Source organism: Aegilops tauschii, chromosome 4, assembly GCF_002575655.3.
Source record: "Aegilops tauschii subsp. strangulata cultivar AL8/78 chromosome 4, Aet v6.0, whole genome shotgun sequence".
NCBI lineage: Eukaryota > Viridiplantae > Streptophyta > Magnoliopsida > Poales > Poaceae > Aegilops > Aegilops tauschii.
Window position 1 is genome coordinate 508550350 of NC_053038.3, and position 24403 is coordinate 508574752.

Genomic DNA, 24403 nt, shown 5'->3' on the forward strand with positions numbered 1-24403 from the left:
GCCTAGCTGAAACACCAGAGGGGGTTGCGTTTCGGCCAAAAAGCGGAATGCTAGGGTCCTTGGCTTTATGACCCTAAATAGATAAATGGGTGCGTGTGGGGCTCAGCTGACTCGCAACCCCCACACATGAGTCATCTTCCTCTAGGCCCAAAAGAATAGAGAGCGGCGGATCTCCCCCTCCAGATCTCTCTAGAATATCTCGAAAGGAATTATTTTCGTGGAATTTTGACCCCTCTCCATACCTAGAGGTAAATAACCCCCCCCCCCCCCTTGATTTGTGCTCGTTAGTCCGAGTTTTGCTTATTTTTTCAAACCCTTGGTGCTCCATTTTAGATCTAATCGATTGTATTTTTTTAATGTGTTGTCTATTTGGTAAGTTCTAGTTGAATGCTATCATCCACATGGATATACCGTGGTTTTGTAGCTCAGGGATGTAAGGAAATGTATAACCTATCTACGTGGAGATAGTCATGAAAATTTAGTTCTCTATTTTGCAAGCAGTATCAGTTTAATAAATATAACTTCTAGATCTAGTCATGAAAAATAGTCCTTTGTTTGGCAAGGGAAATTAATATAATAAAACAACTTCTAGACGTAGTCATGAAAAAATAGTCCTCTAGTTGGCAAGGAGAATAAGTATAATAATAACTTCTAGAACTAGTCATGAAAAACTATTCGTCTATTTGGCAATAAGAAATAATATAGTATGATAGCTTCTAGACACCTTGGTATAAAATCACAACCATTTTCAATCAAAATGGACATATATACGTCATGTTGCTTGTGTTTATTTTTTTTTGTCTGCATAGTAGTGGACAAAAAGGTAGACAATAAACCTTTTAAGTAATAAAGCGCCCTTTTCGAAAAATAGTAGTAGACACAAAACATCTAAACGTTAAAAGGTAATATAAGACCAATTTCAACCAAAAAGGATAATCATTATGTCCTCACTCTCACATGGAAAGTTACTTTGGAAAGTTACTGCACATTAAAATACTAGCACAATCATCCCTGGTACTCTGGATTGTAAGAACAACACAAAAAACACACATAGTTGAGATATAATTGCTCGTAAAAAAGGTATATATTTTGTATGCTTCACATGGATCTTTCATAAGAGATTTTAATGAAAATCTTCCTTTGGTAATAATGGGCAGAGCCATAGTGTGTGCCCGGGGTCAACTAACACCAATATCTCTCACACAAACACTTACACCCAGGACACCATGAATATAAACGGATGTGGCTTTGCAACAATAAATAAAGCTTTCATAAGTACCGTAATATGCAATCTGTTTTCTTGCAACAATAAATAAAGCTTTTCGTAAGTACTGTAATATGCACACAACGAGTTAGGCGTTTTGGCTCTCGGCCTCCAAGCTTTTTGAAAAGAAAAACAAAATTCAAACATTTAAGGTTCAATTTTTTTAAAGAAAATTGTACAAGTAAACAAGGATGTTATGTGTATGTGCGTAAAATTTTAGGATGAAATACCTTGAAATGTGGTATGTATAAAAAAACAAATCCATGGCCTGAGAGGCTGAATAGTATCGTGTGTTAAAAAAGCCACATATTTGTTTTCTTTTGCACAACTATCATTTTAACGTATTTTGTCCTGAAAATTTACACACTTATGCATTATGCCTCCATGTAAATCTATATATTTTTCAGAAATTTTTGAAGTCTAAAAATATGAATTTTGATAATCTTTGAATGTTTCAAAAACCGGCCTCCACGGAGATGAGCCTCCAAAATGGATTTTGGGCACACAACCTATATAAACTCCTCAGAATCCCCCTCCCATGGCTTCCGGCCGACACGAACGAAGTGGTCGAGTGCACGAACGAAGTTTGTCTCTTTTTTTTTTGCGAAAAACGAACGAAGTTTGTCAGACAGCGTGAATCCGAACAAATAAATACTGTAGAAAAAGTTGCGGAAAAGTGCATGGCCCGAACGGAATCGTTCACCACGACCACGAGTCGACGACCAACACTGCCCGGTGCTGTGCGTAGGGCACGGGATCCGGTGCGGGCACCGCCTTAAAGGCACAACAACCGTGCAGGATTCCCGGGCAGGCAGCGGACGCATGCCCCTGTCGGGACGCCGTAAATATCATTGCTCTTCGGTCAGTCACTCACTCGAGCCACCACTGTCAGCGAGAGAGAGAAGGGCAAGAGAAGGGCAGGCAGGCAAGGCGAGCACTCACCTGCTGTACCGCGCGCAGACGGGCGGCATCAATCGGGGTAGGTTCGTCTCCAGACGGGAGGTGACACGCTGACACTCACACAGCGGTGGCAGCCTTTCCTCACCGTCTTTCACACTCACTGTCCGTCCCTGTCCTGTGTCCTATCACTGTGCGCACCGTCACGTATTCTGCTCGGGTTCGAGAAGGCGCTTCCGTTGAACGAACGAACGAGCGAACCTAGACGCGTTTTTGTTTCATTTTTCTTTTCTCTCATTTTATGGATGGACGGACTGGCCTGAAGCGGCCAGGTTCGGTTCTATCTACGGACGGAGTGCCTGTGCCGGCAAAGCATCTGCTTATCTTTGCACGCACGCGTCGTGTGGTGTCGCGGAGATGGTCGAGCACGTAGTAGCACATGCAACGACCTTTGGAACTTGATGCTCCGTGCATTGGGACTCACTCACTTGCTCCTTTTCCTATCTACTAAACTTAATTAACTCTGATGATGAAGTAGTACTAGGGGCAGTACCGTGGAGCATAGCCGTCACGTCCTCAAAGTCTCACCTACGAAGGTCGATGGAAGAATGTACTGAAATTGAATTTGCAGCGCATCAAAAACTGCAAGAGTAGTTGTTTTCTGAGTGAAAATGTATCAGGAGTAGTTGCCGTGGTGGCTGGAGCACGGGACAGGGGAAAGAGACTGACACGGGCACCCACTCCCTTGGCCTCGCGGCGTCGCTCAGGGCCAGGGCAAACAACAACAAGCCCTGACGGGTGGGCCCCACGCGAGGGGTCGGGCGGGGTGCTTCGGGCCGCGCGGTCGCGGCTGCCCTAGCTAGGCCCGGGGGCCCCGCGCGTCGGCGGGACACCGCTCCTGGCCGCAAGGGCTCGCGTCCATTAATTCGCGATCCTCCTCCTCCGAGCTCCGTCCTCCTCCTCCCCCCATCTCTCTCGCCTCGCCTCGCCTCATATCGGAGAGAGAGAGAGAGAGGAGTGGAGATCAGCAGAGAGGGAGAAGAGAAAGAGTAGCGTTGATACACCGTCGAATCGAATCGGATCGAGACCGGTCGCCGTCCCCCATATCGGAATCGCATTCGCATCTCCCATCCCCCACTCGATGGGTTCGATTGCGTGATTCGTACGGTTTATCACCGCCTCTTTCTCTTCCGCTCTCTCGCCACCGCCACCGCCCTCTACCGGAGCTCCCGCCGCGCCGCCAGCGTCACAGAGCAGCAGCAGTAGTGCCAACATTCGTTCCCCCCCTCCCCTCCCCTGTTTGTTTTCCGATTCTTCTGCTGCTCATGGCTCTCTGATTGATTCATTGATTGATGTGCTAGTTGTGTGTGACGATTGGTTCGCTCTGGTCGCAGCTGCAGCTGCGGGGGAGATGGCGGGAGGCGGCGGAGGCGAGCAGCCGGGGGCGGTGTCCTACTGGTACGACGCGTGCGAGGACGAGGACGACCCGTCGCTGCTCTTCGACTTCGCCGCGTCCGCCGACTTCGGCCCCGCCATGGACAGCGGCGGCATCGACTTCGCCCCGGGGCTCATGCCCTTGCCCGCCATGGACTGCGGCATCGACTTCGCGTCCGCGGATTTCGACCCGGGGCTCTTGCCCGCCATGGACTGCGGCGTCGAAGACGGCTTGGTCGACGAGATCGACCGGATACTCGAGAGCATCAACGACGAGAGCGCCCCCGCCCCCGCGCCGCAGCCGCCGCCGTCTCAGCCTGTGCCTCCCCCGCCGCCAGCGGAGCGGGTGCAGGAGGCTGCTGCTGCGGCTGTGGTCGACAATGCTGTGGCGGTGGTGGGCTCGGGGCAGAGGAGCCAGGCCGTCGAGCCGAGGAGGGAGACGAGAATCGTCGAGCCGAGGAAGGAGACGAGAAGCGTCGACCCAAGGAGGGAGACGAGAAGGGAGTCGCACGGCGGTTCCACGAACGGCGGCCGCAGCGGGGAGTGGAGAGACGGGAAGCGTCCTCGCCTCGCCCCTGGGGCTCACGGGGAGCCGCGCCCTGATTCGCGGCGGCGCCCGATGCTGCCGCCGCCCTCGCGTGCTTGGGAGGAACGGCGTGGGAGGCGCGACTTCGTCGACAGGCCCCGCAAGCGCGACCGCGACAGTAACCCTGCCCACCGGCGCGAGGCTCGAGGGTTCTGGGAGCGGGACCGCGGCGGCAAGATGGTGTTCCGCCCTGGCACCTGGGAGCAGGAGTCTGAGCGCGAGGGAAAGCGTGCCAGGACACAGAGCGGAGGCTCCGTGGAGAAGAATGCAGAGGCGGATAAGGCGGCTTCCGCCCAGAAGGAGAAGCCTCTCGCCGAGGAGCAGGCGAGACATTACCAGTTGGAGGTGCTTGAGCAAGCAAAGAGCAGGAACACCATAGCCTTCCTCGAGACCGGCGCGGGGAAGACCCTCATTGCTGTGCTGCTCATCAAAAGCATATGTGACAAAATGATGAAGGAGAACAGGAAAATACTTGCCGTGTTCTTGGTTCCCAAGGTGCCTCTTGTGTATCAGGTAGTACATACATTACATACACGACTGGGCTTTCAGTGATTAAGGTTTCCAATTTTGTGGGTGTAACCGTGTTGTTGCTGAAATTGCAGCAAGCTGAGGTGATACGTGAGAGGACTGGCTATCGGGTTGGGCACTACTGTGGAGAGATGGGTCAGGATTTCTGGGATGCTAGAAAGTGGCAGCGGGAGTTTGATTCGAAACAGGTCATCCTTCTATTTTTCATCCCCTTCCATACTGTTCTTATTGCCGTGTATAATGGCCAGTGACCCAGTTCTATGCTAAACATTTGCTTAAATCTATATATCGTTTGGAACAAGATCACTCTGGTTATGCTCTAGCAAGCATCAATACGGGGACAGCCACGGGGATATTGAAGCGGGGACAAGGGATAAGGCAATTTCTAGAAACAGTCATAGGCGATAGAGAATAATTAATAAAAAACCATGTAATAAAAGACAGAATAATTTTGAGATATCACATGAGATCAAATATTGCCCCATTTGCTGTCTCCGTGCCTCTTTTCATGCCCTCAATTGCCTCAAATCCCTCTGTATTTGGAATCAACACTTCAACTGTAGCAGCCAGCCAGCACCAGCAATAACTATAGGCTACAGCAATCAATACTTCAATTGCAGCAGCCAGCCAGCACGCTGCACGCACACAAGCAACGAAGCAAGCATTCCCATACCAGAGGAGAGCAGGGGATTCGGGAACAGGGGAAGTTACCTTGCTTTGCTTGGCTCCAGGCGATGGAGGCGTCGGAAATGATGCCCAGGCTCAGTCATGCGCTCGATCCAATCTTTGATTGCATAGCACGGGAGGAGAGCTGTCTGTTGTGGTTAGTAGTTGGGCTTTACTGGGCTGCGCCATTCTCGTGTCCCCGACATATCGACGGTGTCCTGGCGGCGTTTCGTCATTTATTTATTTTAATCAGAAAATGGGGACACACATATCTGGTGTATCGTGTATCACACACATTTATATGTGGATACAGCGGACTTTGAAGCATTGGTGCTTTTTAGGTTATGGTTAATGATGCTGTTAATTGGTCAGTTACTTACATTTTTTATTTATTTACTGCAATTGCATTGGTGTATGTATCCCATATATAATCTCCATATCTTCTCTAGATTTTTGTTGACCAATATGTTCACATATACATCACTTCTGTCAGCACATTCTTCATTTGTAGTCATGACCTTTTTATTGCGACCTCAGTAGTAACTATTGGATACTGCCTAATAGGTAAAAATGGAGCTGCTGTTGGATAGGAAAGAGAATTGTTCTATAGGATACCACTTAGAAATAAAAAAGAAGAACTACTGAATAGGAAACAATAATTGTTTATAGGATACTGCTTTAGAAGTAGAATGAAGTTGTTGGATAGGAAAAGAGAATTGTTTTATAGGGCACTGCTTAGGCCCCGTTCTCTTTGAAGGATTCTGAACCATAGGAATGTAAAAAATTGCAAGAATAGGGAATGAGTCCAAGTACAACACGGAAGAACTGAAAATTAGGAATGAACGAAGACTTGCGTTCGGTGGACGAAGAAAGAGCCCAGGAAGTCCCACTGCTAATCACACACCAGCGGTAGCTATTAGAATATTTTATATTCATTCCAGCTAGTTCTTCTTTCAACTAAAAAAAAACTCAAACAAAAGCTAGTTTTCTTCTTCTCTAACATCTCACAGCATGCTTTGTTATAGTATATTTTATTCACCTTTTCTATGGCTGCCTCTGGCTTCCGCCAACAAAAAGTGGTCAGGGTGGATGCGAAGATTCCTGTGAAATCGACACTGCTGGCGAGCCTTTCCTCTGGTATACTGTAGCTAGTTCCTTTGAGACGAACGCATCAAAGGAAAAATAACCCGTGGAATCGAGGATTCCTTTGGAAAGGTTTGGAAACCTGTGAAGCGAACGGGGCCTTAAAAAGAAAAAATGAAGCTGCTGGATAGGAATTGCTGCTCGTTCATTGTATCTAGAGAGGATCGTATGGGGAAAGACTGCATGCTGATCATATTTCTTGCCTGATATAAACTGCCTTTGGAATAGACTATGTTTCCAATCAACCGTAATTATTATTTTTAGCAAAAGTATGTCTTTTTAAATTGCATCTGCAATGCTTAGCATTGTGCATTTACATATTTGATTGGAAATAGTGTGTGTTTAGTACAACCTCCGTCCGGAATTAACTGTCGCTGAAATGAGTGTATCCGGACGGAGGAAGTACCTCTCAACTTACTGCATATTTGCACAGTGTGTGCATGATGCACATCCATCTATGGAAACAATTTTGCGCTTTACAGTTGCAAACTAAATAACCGCACTGTACTGAATACCATGTGTGATTCACTTACATTAAACAGAGCCCTTTCATGCAGGTACTAGTTATGACAGCTCAAATTTTGTTAAACATCCTCAGGCACAGTATCATTAAAATGGATGCCATACATCTTTTAATTTTAGACGAGTGCCATCATGCAGTGAAAAAACATCCATATTCTCTAGTGATGTCAGAATTTTATCACACAACTCCGAAGGATAAGAGACCAGTTGTTTTTGGTATGACAGCTTCTCCTGTCAACCTAAAGGGTACTGCTCTGCTCTTTTTCTCCTGCTACCTTTTCCCTTTTTCATTTTTTCACTCACCATTCCATGTGTAGAATTCATCTTCTTGTTTTTCTCATGCTATTTATACTATTATCTGCACAGGAGTCACTAGCCAAGAAGATTGTGCCATCAAGATAAGAAATCTTGAGAGTAAACTGGATTCCATTGTTTGTACTATCAAAGATCGGAAAGAGCTTGAGAAACATGTCCCCATGCCTTTTGAAGTTGTTGTCCAATATGACAAAGCAGCCACCCTTTGTTCCCTGCATGAGCAGATCAAACAAATGGAAGCTGCTGTTGAAGAAGCTGCACTCTGTAGCTCTAAGAGAACAAAGTGGCAGTTTATGGGAGCCAGGGATGCTGGGTCTAGAGATGAGCTGCGCCTTGTCTATGGTGTTTCTGAGCGTACAGAAAGTGATGGTGCAGCTAATTTAATCCAGAAGTTGAGAGCTATAAATTATGCTTTAGGTGAACTAGGACAATGGTGTGCTTATAAGGTATTCGCTTGATATTCAACAATGGCATGTTGTTAATTGTCACATATTTCTGACAGTTCGCTTATACATGATTTCAGGTTGCACAGTCCTTTTTGACAGTATTGCAGAATGATGAAAGGGCAAACTATCAGGTTGATGTGAAGTTTCAAGAGTCGCATTTAAAGAAGGTTGTTGATTTATTGCACTGCCAGTTGACTGAGGGAGCTGCAGTGAAAAGCGAGACGAATGATGTTGAGATGCATAACACTGAAAATCACAACCCAAGTGAACTTGAAGACGGGGAGCTGCCTGATAGCCATGGTATTACTTTGGCAAAACCAGCCACTTCCTCTCTCTCCATGCAGTTTCGTTCTGTAATTTTGCACCATTTATTTCATCATTATCTTTATCCATTAGTTGACTTGATAGTATATCTCACTCTCTTCTATTGCTGTCCTTTTTGTCAGCTGTTTCTGTAGGTGAACATGTCGATGAGGTCATCGGAGCTGCCGTGGCAGATGGGAAAGTTACCCCTAGGGTGCAGGCTTTAATCAAAATCCTTCTCAAGTATCAGCATACTGACGATTTCCGTGCTATCATCTTTGTGGAGCGAGTTGTCACGGCATTAGTTCTTCCTAAGGTTAACATGCTGTTGTTGTTTTCCCATTTATGTGGTTTTGTTGTGTATGGATCCTTTGTACATCGTCCAATTCTTTTTCCTCGATTCACCTAACAGGTGCTTGCAGAGCTTCCATCTTTAAGCTTTATCCGATGTGCAAGCTTGATAGGTCATAACAACAATCAAGAGATGCGCACAAGCCAAATGCAGGATACCATTGCAAAATTTCGTGATGGCCGAGTATGTCTCTTAGTAGCATAATTATATTTGATCACTATTTCAGCTGTAAGCCTAATGTTAACTAGGTTTTACCTTGCATGATTCATTTGTAATATAGATTTTACAAAGTTATTACATCTAGAATACATATCCATTAGATGAGTTATAAATCTGGAACTGGTTTGCAGGTTACGCTGTTAGTTGCGACTAGTGTTGCTGAGGAAGGACTTGATATTCGACAGTGCAATGTTGTCATTCGCTTTGACCTTGCAAAGACGGTCTTGGCCTACGTACAGTCTCGTGGTCGTGCAAGAAAGCCTGGATCTGACTACATATTGATGGTTGAAAGGTATCCACCACACCCACACACACATATATATATTTTTGGGATTAGCTCGTTCCTACTCTATTGGCTTATAAATTGATTTCTCCAGGGGAAATCTGGCACATGAAACTTTCTTGAGGAATGCTCGAAATAGTGAGGAGACGTTGAGAAAAGAGGCTATAGAAAGAACTGATCTCAGTCATCTTGATGGTACTCTGCTAAATTCCATTGATACATCACCTGATTCGATGTATCAGGTCGAATCAACAGGTGCTGTTGTCAGCTTGAATTCTGCAGTTGGGCTCGTACATTTTTACTGTTCACAGCTACCAAGTGACAGGTGCATATAATTCTTGTCATTTTATTAAGTGTACCAGTTCCTTCGAGTGCGAAGATCACATATGCATCCTAAGTTTTGCACTTGCAGGTACTCAATTCTTCGTCCAGAATTTATTATGCAAAAACATGAGAAGCCAGGGGATTCCATGGAGTATTCTTGCAAACTTCAACTTCCCTGTAATGCTCCATTTGAGAAACTTGAGGGTCCTATATGCGGCTCAATTCGTCTGGCACAACAAGTAATGATGGTTTCATTGCAATAGAAATACTTTGTCGTTGTCAAGGGAATATATCAGATAAGAACTGGCCTTAAAATGATTTGAACTGGCAACCTTAGCCATTGGGTTGGACCTCGACGGTTCACACCAAATGCTAAAGGCCACCAATATTTTTTCAAAAATCCCCATCAAGTAATCCCTTTTCACTCTTATAGCCTCCTACAAATTTAGTGATATGGACAATCCACCTTGATCTACAACATTCATAGTTGATATAGTGAGTTAGTGACTGAGATTTGTGTTCTGATTATCCTATTTTAAGGCTGGTTCCTTACCTGACATGCTCCCTTGATATCATTTATGACGTGTGCCATCAGTTGCATGAATATCACTTGTTTTTTCGTGCAGGCTGTTTGTTTGGCTGCCTGTAAGAAGCTGCATGAGATGAATGCCTTCACAGATATGCTTTTACCTGATAGAGGAAGTGGAGAAGGAGAGAAGACCGAACAGAATGAAGGTGATCCACTCCCTGGAACGGCACGCCATAGAGAGTTTTATCCTGAAGGTGTTGCTGAAATTTTGAGAGTAAGTTATTTGCTTCCTCGCTCATTATCTCTCTGCATACAAACAGGAACTGGTCTGGACAGTGCATTTGCACTCTCTGGCACGACCCGAGATTATCCTCCAATCTCATTCTGATGGATATTTTTTCTGTGACAGGGAGAATGGATTTTATGTGGAAGAGATGGCTGCCAAAGCACTCAATTTATTAAGTTGTATATGTATTCTGTGAATTGTGTGGACGTAGGGACATCTAAGGACCCTTCCCTTGCACAACTTTCGAATTTTTCTATTATTTTTGGCAGTGAGCTGGATGCAGAGGTATGTTCCATCATCTGGAATATCCTGAAACTTGAGTAGAATGCTGTGAACTAACCATTTTTTCTTCTTCTGATTTTTTCAGGTTCTATCGACGCCAATGGATCTCTTTGTTGCCAGGACAATGATAACAAAGGCATCTCTTGTATTCCGTGGACCAATTGAAGTTACAGAAAGTCAGGTTGATCTGCTTGAGAAATTCCAAGTAAATATTCATTCTAAGCGTTTTGGGTTAGTGTAGCTAATACCCTACTTTTGTGATTGCAGCTGGTTCTGCTGAAGGGCTTTCATGTTAGGCTCATGAGCATAGTCCTTGATGTTGATGTTGATCCCTCAACTACACCGTGGGATCCAGCAAAAGCATACCTGTTTGTCCCTGTAGGAGCTGAGAAGTGTACAGATGCTTTAAGAGAGATCGATTGGACTTTAGTCAACAACATTGTGAATACTGATGCCTGGAATAATCCACTTCAGAAGGCACGACCAGATGTCTACCTAGGCACCAATGAGAGGACACTTGGTGGAGATAAGAGAGAGTATGGGTTTGGAAAATTGCGTAATGGAACTGCTTTTGGACAGAAGGCACATCCGACTTATGGTATTAGAGGAGCCATTGCTGACTTTGATATTGTCAAAGCATCTGGATTAGTTCCTTCTCGTGATAGAGGTTATTCAAGTGACTATCAGAATCAAGGCAAGTTGTTCATGGCAGATTCATGCTGGGATGCTAAAGATCTTTCTGGAATGGTTGTCACTGCTGCCCACTCAGGAAAGCGGTTCTATGTGGACTGTATTTGCTATAACATGAATGCAGAGAATTCATTTCCTAGGAAGGAAGGCTACCTGGGGCCTTTGGAATATAGCTCATATGCCGATTACTACAAGCAGAAGTAAGACAACATTTTCTTAAATGCTGAAAAGCAAGATTAGTACCCTTTTTATTTCAGAGAATCCTGCCTTACTTTAGTCTCTATAAGCAATTTTGTGGCAGCACATTGTGACTCATTGTGTTATTTGATCTCAGATATGGTGTGGAGCTAGTGTATAAGAAACAACCTCTTATACGTGCACGTGGTGTTTCCTATTGCAAGAATCTTCTGTCTCCTAGATTTGAGCATTCTGAAGGTATTTCCGAGCCCCATCCTGAACATGCCCAACGAATCTTGATATTTATTAATTAAAGAAACTCTCATGGAATAACCACAAGTTGGATGGTTTTTATGTCGAACTTTGTGCTACTATTTTTGTGAACCCAGATGTGAGTATTGTGGTCATGCAGTGATGAGTAATTGGCTCTTGTTTTGCAGCTAGAGAAGGTGACTTTTCGGAGAACGTTGACAAAACATACTATGTGTATTTACCACCTGAACTTTGCCTTGTGCACCCACTTCCTGGATCACTTATTCGTGGAGCTCAAAGGTTGCCATCGATAATGAGAAGGGTTGAGAGTATGCTTCTTGCAGTTCAATTGAAGGAAACAATTGATTATCCTGTTCCTGCAGTTAAGGTACTCTCAACATCTTTGATTGCCCCAAACTTTAAGAAAATATTGTAATGCGTCCCGGTAGAATGCTTCGGTACATTAGATCCTTACATTTCCTCTCTTATATTACATTCCTACCGTCTAGTTGGATGTTAAGTTTGATGAATACCACGTGAGATGCACGATACACGTAGCTTTATTGTGGCTATGGCTTTGGTAGGTCCTGTAATAAGAATTGATAGAACATGATATAGAGATACCTAAAGTGAGGTGGGATACATGGAGTACCACAAGGTTACGTGTTTTATTGTTATTTTTATATCATAGGAAGTCATCGTAAATGCTGGCACAAATGTAAATATTTATCGATACAATTTACATTTACGGGGTAGCATAGTCAATCTATAATGTAGGGTGTATTTGGCATGTTTCCCAAGAGACTCCTTCCTTATTCTCTCTGTCTCACTGCAGAAGAGCCAAATGATTTTCTTAATATTAAATAAATGAGAACTTGTGTTTGTTAATTCATACTAAAGCTTGTTGGGGTTCATGGCAGATATTAGAAGCCTTGACTGCTGCATCATGCCAGGAAACATTCTGCTATGAAAGAGCAGAGTTACTGGGTGATGCATACCTGAAATGGGTTGTGAGTAGATTCCTTTTCCTAAAATATCCTCAGAAGCATGAGGGACAGCTTACAAGGATGCGACAGCAGATGGTCAGTAACATGGTCCTCTACCAATTTGCCCTGAATAAAACTCTTCAATCGTATATTCAAGCAGATCGGTTTGCCCCATCAAGATGGGCAGCTCCAGGAGTACTACCTGTATTTGATGAGGAGACGAGAGAATCTGAACCGTCCATCTTTGGTGAGGGGTCAATACCTGGTAATGAAGTACAGAAGGATTATGATGATGACTACACAGATAGCATTCAAGAGGAGGGTGAAATTGACGGAGATTCTAGCTGCTATCGTGTTCTCTCAAGCAAGACTCTAGCAGATGTCGTTGAAGCACTTATTGGGGTCTATTATGTAGCAGGAGGGAAAATTGCTGCAAACCACCTGATGAGGTGGATTGGGATTCATGCTGAGTTGGATCCTCAAGAGATCCCTCCTCCGAAGCCATATAATATACCTGAGAGCATATTGAAAGGCATTGACTTTGAGACATTGGAAGGCGTCTTGGGTATGAAATTCCAGAATAAAGGTTTTCTTATTGAGGCTATAACGCATGCATCCAGGCCATCTTCTGGTGTTTCCTGTTACCAGCGGCTGGAATTTGTTGGTGATGCTGTGTTGGATCATCTCATCACAAAGCATCTATTTTTTACATATACTGATCTACCTCCAGGTCGCTTGACTGACCTGAGAGCTGCAGCTGTTAATAATGAAAACTTTGCAAGGGTTGCAGTTAGACGTAAGCTGCACGGACATCTTCGCCATGGATCATCTGCACTGGAGAAACAGGTTTGCCATACTCTTTTCTTTATGTAGTACTCCCTCCGTAAACTAATATAAGAGCGTTTAGATCACTACTTTAGTAATCTAAACGCTCTTATATTAGTTTACAGAGGGAGTACATAGGAAACAAGACACTGTTGATAGAACTGAAGTTTCAAGCAATGCTGACTATTTTCTTCCAATCTTCTGAAGATTCGGGAGTTCGTGAAGGATGTCCGAGAAGAGATTTCAAAATCAGGTTTCAATTCTTTTGGACTAGGGGACTGCAAGGCTCCTAAAGTTCTTGGAGACATTATTGAGTCTATTGCTGGGGCAGTATTCCTGGATAGTGGGTATGACACCTCGGCAGTCTGGAAGGTATTTATTTTAGATATTCTAGATAAACTTTCTTGATAGAAAAGCAACCTAATTTGGAGGAAGCTTGAAACAAACTGCACTTATTTTGCACCAGGTGTTCCAACCGCTCCTTGAACCTCTGGTAACGCCAGAGACCCTTCCGATGCATCCAATTAGGGAGCTCCAAGAACGGTGCCAGCAACAAGCAGAAGGCTTAGAATACAAAGCATCCCGGGCAGGCAATGTAGCTACTGTTGAAGTCTTTGTTGATGGTGTTCAGATTGGTGTAGCTCAGAATCCCCAGAAGAAAATGGCACAGAAGTTGGCGGCGAGGAATGCACTTGTGGTCCTGAAGGACAAGGAAACCGCAGCAAAGAAAGAGACCGAAAAGGACGGTGATAAGAACAATGCTGGGTTCACCAGGCAGACCCTGAACGACACTTGCTTGAGAAGGCAGTGGCCAATGCCACAGTACAGGTGCATAAACGAGGGCGGCCCTGCTCATGCTAAAAGATTTGTGTATGCGGTCAGAGTGAATACGTCCGATTGTGGATGGACCGATGAGTGTGTCGGAGAGCCGATGCCGAGCGTGAAGAAGGCCAAGGACTCTGCCGCCATGCTTCTCCTCGAGCTTCTGAATCGAAGTTTCCCGGATAAGCCTGACGGCAAGAAGTGATAGCTATTAGTGTTGTTGGCGATCATTGTGGTGTTGTTGAGAGACATTCGGCATTTTTACACAGCATAGATTCATTACCCATTCAGTGCTCTTCAGCTCTGGCTAATAAGAAGATAGATAGACAGGCAGAGGTGATAGTGAGAGCAGACGATACTTTTACCAACCTAGTTGAGGCCGCTGGATGTCATTAGAGATTTATTTACTTACTGGTGAGGCGGGATAAATAGGAGTCTGCAACAGCAGAAAGGGTAGTCTGATATAGGATAGACAAGTGGAGCCCTCTTATTCTATTGTACTGTATTATATAACTTGCAAACATGCATTAGATGATTGATCCAATAGTAGAAATCTGTGGAATTTACCCTTACCCTGTCACGCCATGGATTATTCGGCGCTTTCATTTTCATACTGCTAAACGATTGCTGGTCGCAGTAGAAATTAATTGAAGACCATAAGAACTCCATTCCGAGGCAATCGGCCATATAGAGATACTGAAACTAGATTTCAGTTGACCAATTGAAGGAGGAACACTAACATATCTCGAAACTGACAACATATGGTGCAACGTCCACGTACGATTGGTATGGTAGAGATAAAAGGGATGCAAATCTACGGCAAAACACACCGCATGCATATCTCGAAACTGACAACATGGTGCAACGTTCACATATGATTGAGAGAGAACAAAGGGATGAAAATCCACGGCAAAACACACGGCCACATGATGATACGATACTCCGGCAGGGAAAGATCCTGGCCGGACTTGGAGAAAAAGGAAGCGAACAAGGCTAGGCGGTGAGCTCCATGATGGCGCTGACGATGTCGCCGTCGTGCGCCTTGAGGGCCTTGACGGCCTTGGCGCGGGACACGCTGGCCTGCGTCATGACGAGGTCGATGTCGCGGGCCTCGATGCCGGTCTCGTCCACCACCTCCTCCTCGTCGGCCGGCGCGCCGGCCCCCGCCGCCGCCGCGGCGTCGGGCCTCATCGCCTTGCTCAGGTCCTGCATCCTGAACTGCTGCGCCGCCTGCGCCTGCAGCTGCGAGCTCAGGTCCTCGATCTTGGCCTCCCCGAAGATCACGTACGTCTCCGACGTCGGGCTCTTGAACACGTCCGGCTTCGACACCACGAACAGGATCTGAAGCCCAAGATTTAATTAACAACATGCATGAATCAGCCTGAACAATTTTACATACATAGAAGAATTGCTTCTTACGTTCTTGGCTCTCTTGATGGTGATCCTGCTGACGCCGGTGACGGGCTTCATCCCGAGCTTCATCATGGCCTTGCGGCTCTTCTTCTCGCTCCGGCTCTGCTTCGACCCCTCGGTCCCGGCCACACCCAGCTCGCCTTCACGCACATCAAAACTGCAAGTCAGACGTACGTACCTACTCCCCAGCTGCAAATCTGGCTCATCTACCACACCACGTTACATGACCACTCATTTCCGATAGCTATAGAATTACAGTGCAAAAGCACAGAGGTGCTGCACGAACTATCTAACATCATTCCTAAACAATGGAACCTACACGGTCACACAGTGTAACTGAAAGAAGATATCACAAGGTAAGGTGGAAATGCAAAAGGGAGCAGGACATGGTTACCGTCTTCATCCTCGTCGTCCTCGTCATCATCCTCGTCCTCCTCCTCGTCCTCGTCACCGTCGCCCTCCTTGACGTCCTCGACGACGGGCGCGCCGTCCTCCGCGGGCTCCTCGGCCTTGATGACCGGCGCCGCGTCGCCGCTCTCCAGCTCCGGCTCCGTGGTCACCGGCGTCTGCTCGCTCACCATGGTGAAATGCTGCGGTGTTGGTGCAGGAACGAGGGTGCTGCTGGAGTGAGGATAAGGAGTGAGAATGGAGAGCCGAGGCCGATTGAGAGCGGCGCCGGAGGCCTTATCTATTCGCGCGCTGTGTTGGGCTGGGCTGGGCTGGTTTACTGTAGCACGCCTGGGCCACGGGAGCTGAGTGGTAAATGCTATCATCACTTCTTACATTTTTTGAATGGTATGAAAAACTTTCTTGCAGTACACACTATCACTTTTTTACAATTTCTTAAAATTTTACTTATATTTTTTTAAAATGTGTAAACATTTTAAATATCAATTTTTTTCCAATGCTATCAACATTTTTTAAATTACACTAACCTTTTTTTTCATGTCTCAAATTCATAGTTTTTTATTTCTTATTTTAAGTAAATTTAAATTTTGTAATATATGTATTTAGAATGTTTTTGAAAATACGAACAAAAAAAAAACAAACGAATGAAAAATAGAGAAGAAAAATAAGCTACACTGCATGTCACTACTTGGACTCGCCCATCATTAGCGATACGTGAAGCAAGACGCTTGCGTCTCGCTATAAGTGCAACTCTAGCAGATATTGTAAAAGGAGATATATTGAATAATTACTACCGGTTTAGAGTTTTGGAGGCATAAAAATGACCAGAACAGATACTGTAAACTCGAGTGTACTCATTTTCCCCCAGTAAACTTAAAAATGGGCCTACCACACCGCATATGTAGAGTATTGGTAGCTTGGGTTTGCGCATACACAAAACCCGCTCAGGCTTGGCAGGAGTGAAATTTCACCCGTCGCCCTTCCCGCTCTTGCGCCTCCGTCGTCCGCTACCTTGCTGTCGTCGCCCTGCCTGACCAGCCAACGCCGCCCGCGCGTCATCATGGAGCCGCAGGAAGCCCCCATCGTCCTTCCCAAGGTCGGGCCATTCCAATCGGGCGCCAGCGGGTGAAACCGACCCTGCCTCCCGCTGCGTCGGGCAAAACTGCGGCGCAAGCGCCTCCAACAGCCACAACCGCGGAGAAACGGTTGGCCAAGCTCCGCTCGCCCACGTAGGACCTCCCGCCCATGTCGTCTCACCGGTATCGAATCAACGGGCCAATTCAGCCACGTCTAGCCAGATGAAGAGGAAGAAAGCCGCAACACACGTGAGCCCTACTCCTACTCTACCCCTCCTCCGATTGCAGCCCAATCGGCATTCGTTGCCATCACATTCTCCGGACCCACAACGTGTTCGACGAATCACCTGAGAGGTATAAATTTCATTTCACTTGATCAATTGCATTTGTGTGAGTGTTTTTAGTTATATGCTTAGTTACTTTTGTTTATTGCATTGGGTAGCTTTGATTTGCATTCCATTCCTAGTTTGTTTGTGGGCATGATGGAAGATTCGGCTCAGCTCCACTGTTAGACGCGGCTCGGTTCAGAATTAGTGTGGTTTTTTGTGGTTTTGGCAAAAACGATGATAATCCGTTAACCCTATCCCCGAATGTGGTGGTTTTGAGCAATTTACTCTTTTTTGGACTTGTTGTATGTGTGCGTCTTGTTACATCGGGGACAGACATTTGTTCATTGCGGTTGTATCATCTCGATATAATGTATTCCCTTTGTTCCCAAATACAAGTTCTTTTAGGGATTCTAATATAGACTACATACGAAGTAAAATAAGTGAATCTACACTTTAAAATATATCTATATACATCAGTATGTACTCCTATTAAAATCTCTAGAAAGACTTGTATTTAGAAGCGGAGAGAGTATGAATGAAACTACCCTTCGTAACAAAAAATAGACTTGCTTTTTCTTGGCAAAAAACAATAGACTTTGCCTTCTTTTTTAAGAATTGGAAATAAAAGTAGACTTTGCCGACCTGATGCATCTGGCATCTCGTCATGGAGGCCCAAGCCCATGCGTAATCTCCCCGGAGGGTTGAGGTCGAATCGAAACCGACGACCGGAACAGCAAACCTGAATCAAGTCGTAGTCGTCGTCCCTTCTCCCTCCCGGCAGGACTCCTTATCGGACGCCAAACGGAAAAGGAACAGTTCATGTGCATCCCCAATAAGATCATATACCCCAAGCCGCACCGCATAAACAGCAGGATTTTTTTGGTTAAATAGCTAGTTCTATCATCAGGAATAAGCAATTTTGCAAGAACGAAGGAGCACATCAATGTCCAACATCAACCGGTCGCATCCGGCTCTCCCGATGGCGACCTTCCAGCCCAAGGGTAACCAATCAGCCGAGTTCGTCTTGCTTCCCGTGATTCGCAGTTCCGATCTTGTTCGGCAGCCAATGCGTGCTAACTCTGTACCGATCGTGTGGGTACGTGTTGCTCTGCCCAGGGTTTGCGCCGGCGCCGTCGCCATTGGAGCAATGGACGAAGCGGTTCCAGGAGGCCGAGAGGCTGGTGGAGGAGGTGATGGGGAACATCGCCGAGAGGGGGTCCGTCCCGGCGTCGCTGTCGCTGGAGCTGAAGCGCCGGACCGGGGAGATCCGGCGGAAGGTGGCCATCCTCGAGACCCGGCTGAGCCTCATGAGGGAGGACCTCGACCGACTCCCCAACAGGCAACACATCTACACATATTACTACTACTCCTACTATAAAAAATCCTAATAAAAATACACAGAAATAACTCGGTACAATTGGTATATAACACTAATCGATTTGCATTGCAGGAACGTGAAGGAGATGCGCAAGCTGGCGGAGAAGTTCGATGCTCTCGAGCTGAAGGTGAGGGAGGTGGCTGCGCCGTTCACCATGAAGAAGCACTCATCCAACAGGTGAATGAACTAATTAATTCTGAACTCTGAACAAGTCTGACCAACGATGAAACAATCTGTGTGCCAAGTTTCGACGACCGGCCTGAACTCTTTTCTTAAAACAATTTCTGACCCCGAAAACCTGCCTGACTGACGCTGAAACAACCTGTTGCGTTCCGACTTTCTGAACCTTCAGGAACGAGCTGCTTGGACCGAACGACGACAGGTGCACGGTGGTGGACATAAAGAGCACGGCCAACATGGAGAACCAAGAGATTGTCCAGTTGCAGAGGAACATTATGAAAGGTACGCTTCGTTAGCTACTCCATCCATTGCCGTGCATCAACATATGTTCTTGCAATGCTGCGTATATACTCAACTGAACAAACTTATAGTGAACTGAAACAACGCGTGATGATATGCAGAGCAAGATGAGTGTCTGGACAGGCTGGAGGAGACCATAGTCAGCACCAAGCACATCGCGCTGGCCATCAACGAGGAGCTGGACCTGCACGTCAGGCTAATTGTAAGCATGGTCTTCTTGCCAGCTATCTGTCTTGGTTCCTGGAATTCCGGAGTCACTTTGTCCTTTAAGTACAAGTGCTTATTTCTGAAACCATTATACATGAACGTTGCTGCAGGATGATCTGGACGAGAGGGTCGAGGACACGAGCACCCAGCTGCAGGTATTTCATTCCCTCCCATCATAGATATCCCAAATGATAATAACTAAATCAAGATCGGTAGCTTTGTAGTCTGCTAGATGTATGTATATGCATATGGGTACAGATCACAGAGAGATGACTGAAAGCTGCTAACATACATGTCGCTGGGTCATGTTTGTGTGCAGCGCGCGCAGAAGAAGCTCAAGTCTCTCAACACACGGATGCGGAAAAGCGGGTCCTGCACAGGCATCCTCGTGTCAATCATCGCAGGTGTGATCTTCGTCGCCGTGGTCTGGACGCTGATCAAGTTCTAGCGGCAGAAATGTCCAGATATAGAAGTTGCATTGTATATATAGGGGCAGAAATCGTCCATGTACAGTCCTAAACCCACTACCCTTTTTGTAGTCAACTAGTTGTAGGTAGCTCAAGTGCCGATCTGATCCGTGTACTGTCCTGCAACTCCCGGATGACTTGTGAAATTTCCTTAAGTTTGTCTGTGCCAATGCACAAGAATACTAGACATACGGGCGATTTGCCCATGGACTGAATTTACAGATATACGTGACCTCCTCCCCACTAACCCTATCCCTGAATTTCACTGTGGGCTTGTTGTGCTACTCGCCGAATGCACCGTTTGTGCGTGCACCGCGCGGCGGGTTCTCGTAGTAGTAGTTTAAGGTTCAGAGTTAACTGAACTGGTAAAGAACATAAACGGATTTCAGACAGGAAAGTAGCTGATTTGACACGCATTTTCTAGGGTTCTTAGCCACTCTCAGGTGCACATAAAGGGGGCCAGCCGGCACACGGCAGCTAGGGTTTTTACCCAATACAAGAGATATGGTCTCTACCTGCCCAAATGCTTGGCCTTATAGCCATTACAGAATCAGCAAAAGGCATAAAGTAAACAGTGCACATTTGTCGGAATTCAAACAGCAACCCATGGGATGGCGAAGACCGTTGGATCTGGAATCAACGTCGAATACATCATCTGCTTGGCGCGAAGCAGTGTGGACGGTTGGATGGAAGATCAACGGTCGAGCTTGATTACGGCAAGGCGAAGCGGTACTCCGGTAACTGAAGAAATCGACACCGCAGGAGTCAATGTTCAGAGATCCTGACAAGTGGTTACCCGGACGCGCGTACTACCAATATCTGGAGCTCTGCCCTGACTCTCAGTCCACTGACGGTAGCATCGCTTGCAGTTTGATAATCAAATTAGGTAGCAAGCGTACGTCGCACCATTACTATATTTGCTGTGATTCCGGACAAAACATATCTCTGTCAGTGGACTATTGTCGCGCCCTCACATGGCCGCCGCGCCCATGTAGCCGTTTTTTGCCCCAAAACATGCACTGACATTATTGATTATTATTCCTTCGTCGTGTAAACACACAGTCACAAACGCATATATGTCATACCTGACCTCAGTCCTCAAGGCAACTATCAAATGAGTAAGTACAAAATCCACCACCGTGCTGCCGTGCAATTTACAGGCCTATATGAACATATTTGTACCACCAATCTACCATGAGATGACCTGCAAAACTACGAGGGTGTTTGTTTCCAGGGACTTATTGGTTTAGGGACTTAAAAAAGTCCCTATAAGTCCCATCTAAACCAAACAGGAGGGACTTATAGGGACTTAAAGTGGGTATTTGGGACTTATGAAATAAGACTCTCAAGGAGAGTCTTGAGAGTCTTATAGGGACTTATAGTTGTAAAATGGTCTTTTAGTCCATGTTAAGTCCCAAGAACCAAACAGGTAGGGACTTTTTAGGGACTTGGGGCTTATAAGTTGGGACTAAAAAAAGTCCTAGGACTTATGAACCAAACAGGGCCTACATCGATCACCGCACCCCAGATGACCCTTGTCATTTCTGTAACGTTTCCGAGATTAGTCTCTCCGTGTTCTGCTACGCTCCGTCCGCATCGATCACAGCGGACAACCAGATTTGATGCCTTGATCGCCCCACAAGCAAACTCCAGTTTGTAATTCGTAAACATGAGCCAGTTTGGCCCTTGGAAACCGCAGTGGAGCGGAAGAAAACACGAGACCCCTGATTTGCCGGCTACTTGCGCGTACGGCTGCACCCACTACTGGCTAATCCCAAAGCCAGCAATGCCCCAAAATCTTGGCCGTGTTTCTAGCCAGCCTCCACATGCCTATCTATCAGTGACTGACTTGATTAGTGAAAGTAGCACCACACTGCCGAACTGCCCATTTGCTGACCAGAGTAATTTACTAGCTAGTGCGCTCCTTGACACGATTTGCTCCCTATAAATTTCACCTCACCGTGCAGATTTTGACGCAGCGGTCTCGGTTCGTCTACCTAGCTAGCTACTGCAAATTGACAGTGGTCTCATGGCGTTGGGCGTGGTGGTTGGCGCCGCGGTTGTCGCAATGTGGCTACTGGCCGGTGAGGCGCGAGGCCAGGCGCAGCTCCAGGTAGGGTTCTACGCGCACTCGTGCCCCCAGGCGGAGGTGATCGTCAGGGACGAGGTCGGCAGGGCCGTCAGCGCCTACCCCGGCTTCGCCGCCGGCCTCGTCCGCCTCCACTTCCACGACTGCTTCGTCAAGGTTCGTACTCACCTATCTACTAGCCAGTATGAAATGCAGGTTGCAATGCAGGCGTGCGCTCCATTGAGAATGTCGGTGATGTATTGACGCGCGGTTGACTGGTTTCTGTCAGGGCTGCGACGCGTCTGTGCTGCTGGACTCGACGGCCAACAGCACCGCGGAGAAGGACGCCCCGCCCAACAAGAGCCTGAGGGGGTTCGAGGTCATCGACGCCGCCAAGAAGCGCCTCGAGGCCGCGTGCGCCGGGACCGTCTCCTGCGCCGACATACTCGCCTTCGCCGCACGAGACAGCGTCGTCCTGGTAAGTACGGCGACAAGGCTCATATTGCTGTGAGCCTATGTCGACACTGCTTTTTTTTTTTGGCTCTGCTTACACACCGTCAATGGCGACAATGGCAGGCCGGCGGTAGCCCGTATGGCGTCCCGGCCGGGCGGAGGGACGGCAACGTGTCGGCGGCGTCCGACGCGCAGGCCAGCCTGCCCCCACCCACGGCGAATGTGGCCCACCTCACGGAAGCCTTCGCCAAGAATGGGCTTTCCCAGGAGGACATGGTCACGCTTTCAGGTACCTAGCCCACAGCCCAACTCACATCGACAACTTCAGGCGGCCCGTGACAATTTTTTACCCTCTCTGCGTTTCTCATTTGTATACGTTCAGGCGCGCACACGATCGGCGTGACGCACTGCAGCTCCTTCAGCGCGCGGCTGCACGGGTACAACGCCACCACGGGCACGGGCCAGGACCCGGCCATGGACGGGGCCAAGGCGGCGGAGCTGGCGCGGCAGTGCTCACCGGGGAGCCCGAACGCGGTGCCCATGGACGCCGGCAGCCCAGACACGTTCGACACGGGCTACTTCCGCGCCCTGCTGGCCAACCAGGGCGTCCTCGCCTCCGACCAGACGCTCACCTCCGACAACGCCACGGCGGCGCTCGTGGCTCAGAACGCCGGCAACGTCTACCTGTTCGTGACCAGGTTCGGCGACGCCATGGTGAGGATGGGTGGCATCCGGGTGCTCACCGGCGGCGACGGCCAGATACGCACCAACTGCAGGGTCGTGAACTGACTTGCGGCCGAAATCTCTCTCTCTCTCTCTTTTTCGCTTACACTTTACGTCACTCTGAATCTGTAGTATCTTTTTGGCCGGCCTTGCAAATGCAGTGGAGTTATACGTGAATTGAGTTTCGAACACGTACATTGCGTTGCGCGTGAGAGATGGTGTGGTGTGCAAGATCTTCCTTTCTCTCTTGATAGGAAAGAGCTTCCAAAAACTGTACTGCGAGCTTTTGGCAAAGCGTGCGCCTGCTTTAGTTATTCGGGTGATGGGTGACGCGCGCATGGATCGGGCACGCTGTAGACGTGCTTTTGTCATGTGTCGAGCAACCCTGGGCGCCTACCTAACAGCCTGGGTTACCCTGATTAGAAAACAAGAAGAAACCTAACAACAACCGGGCAAAGATTCATCAGGTTTAGTGTTTGCTGAACCGGACAACCAAGTTGGTAACAAGAATAGTCTAGTTTGAGTTTGTCTTCTTAATTATAAGAGGTGGAAATGGGCACGATGAAAGAAAGGCGATGAACTAACCTTTGGGACGGAGCCGGGAAAGTAGGGATGAGCACAGGACAGGGCTAAGAAAGAAGCTGCTAGATGGATGGAGCCAATTCTCGCTTTTTTTTCAGGAAATATTATCAACTATCCACTCATGAGGCTAGCATTTCTTATTGCCAGGAGGAGACTCGTTGCATGCTGTAGTCGCCTCTTTAGTCCTCATTAAGCAAGTCCATGATGTCTTTTGTGTGAATTAAGTTCCATGTCCTCTTTTCTTCATGGTGGCTGGTCCATATATCATGATTCAGTGTTTATCAAAGAACAATAATCATGATTCAGTGAATCCACTCAGATACAAAAAAGAGAAAAAGAAAAACAGTTAGGCAGATCCAATTCATGAAATCACTTTGATCCAACGATCTCCAAGGTTCTGCACTCGACACATTTAGCACTGAGCATTAACGAAACGAAGCTCCGCTAACTACTCCCCGGCCCCCGCACATGGTAAATTAAAACAGAGAAGTGTTTCCGGCAGCTGTAATGTATGCACAATTGCAAACCGGTTGTTAGGAACAGAACATGGGGTCCTCCGATTGCGGTCAAACCGACAGCAGTCCATGGCAGATTCATCGGTCGATATACGCTATAAATAGGGGCCAGGTCGGCTCGCACGCAGCTTCCACCACCAAACACGACCTGCATGTGCCGTCAGGCAGCACCA

The 24403-nt window shown here is 47.0% G+C and overlaps 3 protein-coding genes and 1 pseudogene across 5 annotated transcripts; 3 read left to right on the top strand and 1 right to left on the bottom strand.

The window, feature by feature from the left end:
- The first annotated feature begins 233 nt into the window (after positions 1-233).
- Positions 234-14703, top strand: LOC109736585 (endoribonuclease Dicer homolog 1). 3 transcript variants are annotated; one of them, XM_073497161.1, is made up of 20 exons: positions 234-248; positions 3556-4694; positions 4784-4897; positions 7076-7286; positions 7407-7801; positions 7879-8101; positions 8248-8420; positions 8517-8639; positions 8807-8967; positions 9053-9283; positions 9371-9521; positions 9909-10085; positions 10221-10382; positions 10465-10560; positions 10647-11269; positions 11404-11504; positions 11687-11886; positions 12419-13330; positions 13517-13681; positions 13776-14703. In XM_073497161.1, exons 2-20 carry the CDS (start codon positions 3573-3575, stop codon positions 14334-14336), a joined length of 5901 nt encoding a protein of 1966 aa, XP_073353262.1. In that variant the 5' UTR covers positions 234-248; positions 3556-3572; the 3' UTR covers positions 14337-14703. The 3 variants fall into 3 exon arrangements, with proteins under 3 accessions (XP_073353262.1, XP_045083971.1, XP_073353261.1); XM_045228036.2 differs by lacking the exon at positions 234-248 and adding an exon at positions 3018-3459; XM_073497160.1 differs by lacking the exon at positions 234-248 and adding an exon at positions 3019-3423.
- A 243-nt stretch (positions 14704-14946) lies between these two features.
- On the bottom strand, positions 14947-16203 carry LOC109736586 (nascent polypeptide-associated complex subunit alpha-like protein 2). The gene is made up of 3 exons (XM_020295798.4): positions 15939-16203; positions 15551-15684; positions 14947-15472 (listed from the first exon to the last, which is right to left on the bottom strand). The coding sequence occupies exons 1-3, from the start codon at positions 16123-16125 to the stop codon at positions 15125-15127; spliced, it is 669 nt and encodes a 222-aa protein (XP_020151387.1). The 5' UTR covers positions 16126-16203; the 3' UTR covers positions 14947-15124.
- Positions 16204-18336: 2133 nt separating this feature from the next.
- On the top strand, positions 18337-20222 carry LOC109736581 (syntaxin-52-like; annotated as a pseudogene).
- Positions 20223-21786: 1564 nt separating this feature from the next.
- LOC109736587 (peroxidase 5) lies at positions 21787-23368 on the top strand. The gene is made up of 4 exons (XM_020295799.4): positions 21787-22134; positions 22247-22435; positions 22534-22699; positions 22793-23368. The coding sequence occupies exons 1-4, from the start codon at positions 21919-21921 to the stop codon at positions 23197-23199; spliced, it is 978 nt and encodes a 325-aa protein (XP_020151388.1). The 5' UTR covers positions 21787-21918; the 3' UTR covers positions 23200-23368.
- Positions 23369-24403: the final 1035 nt, after the last annotated feature.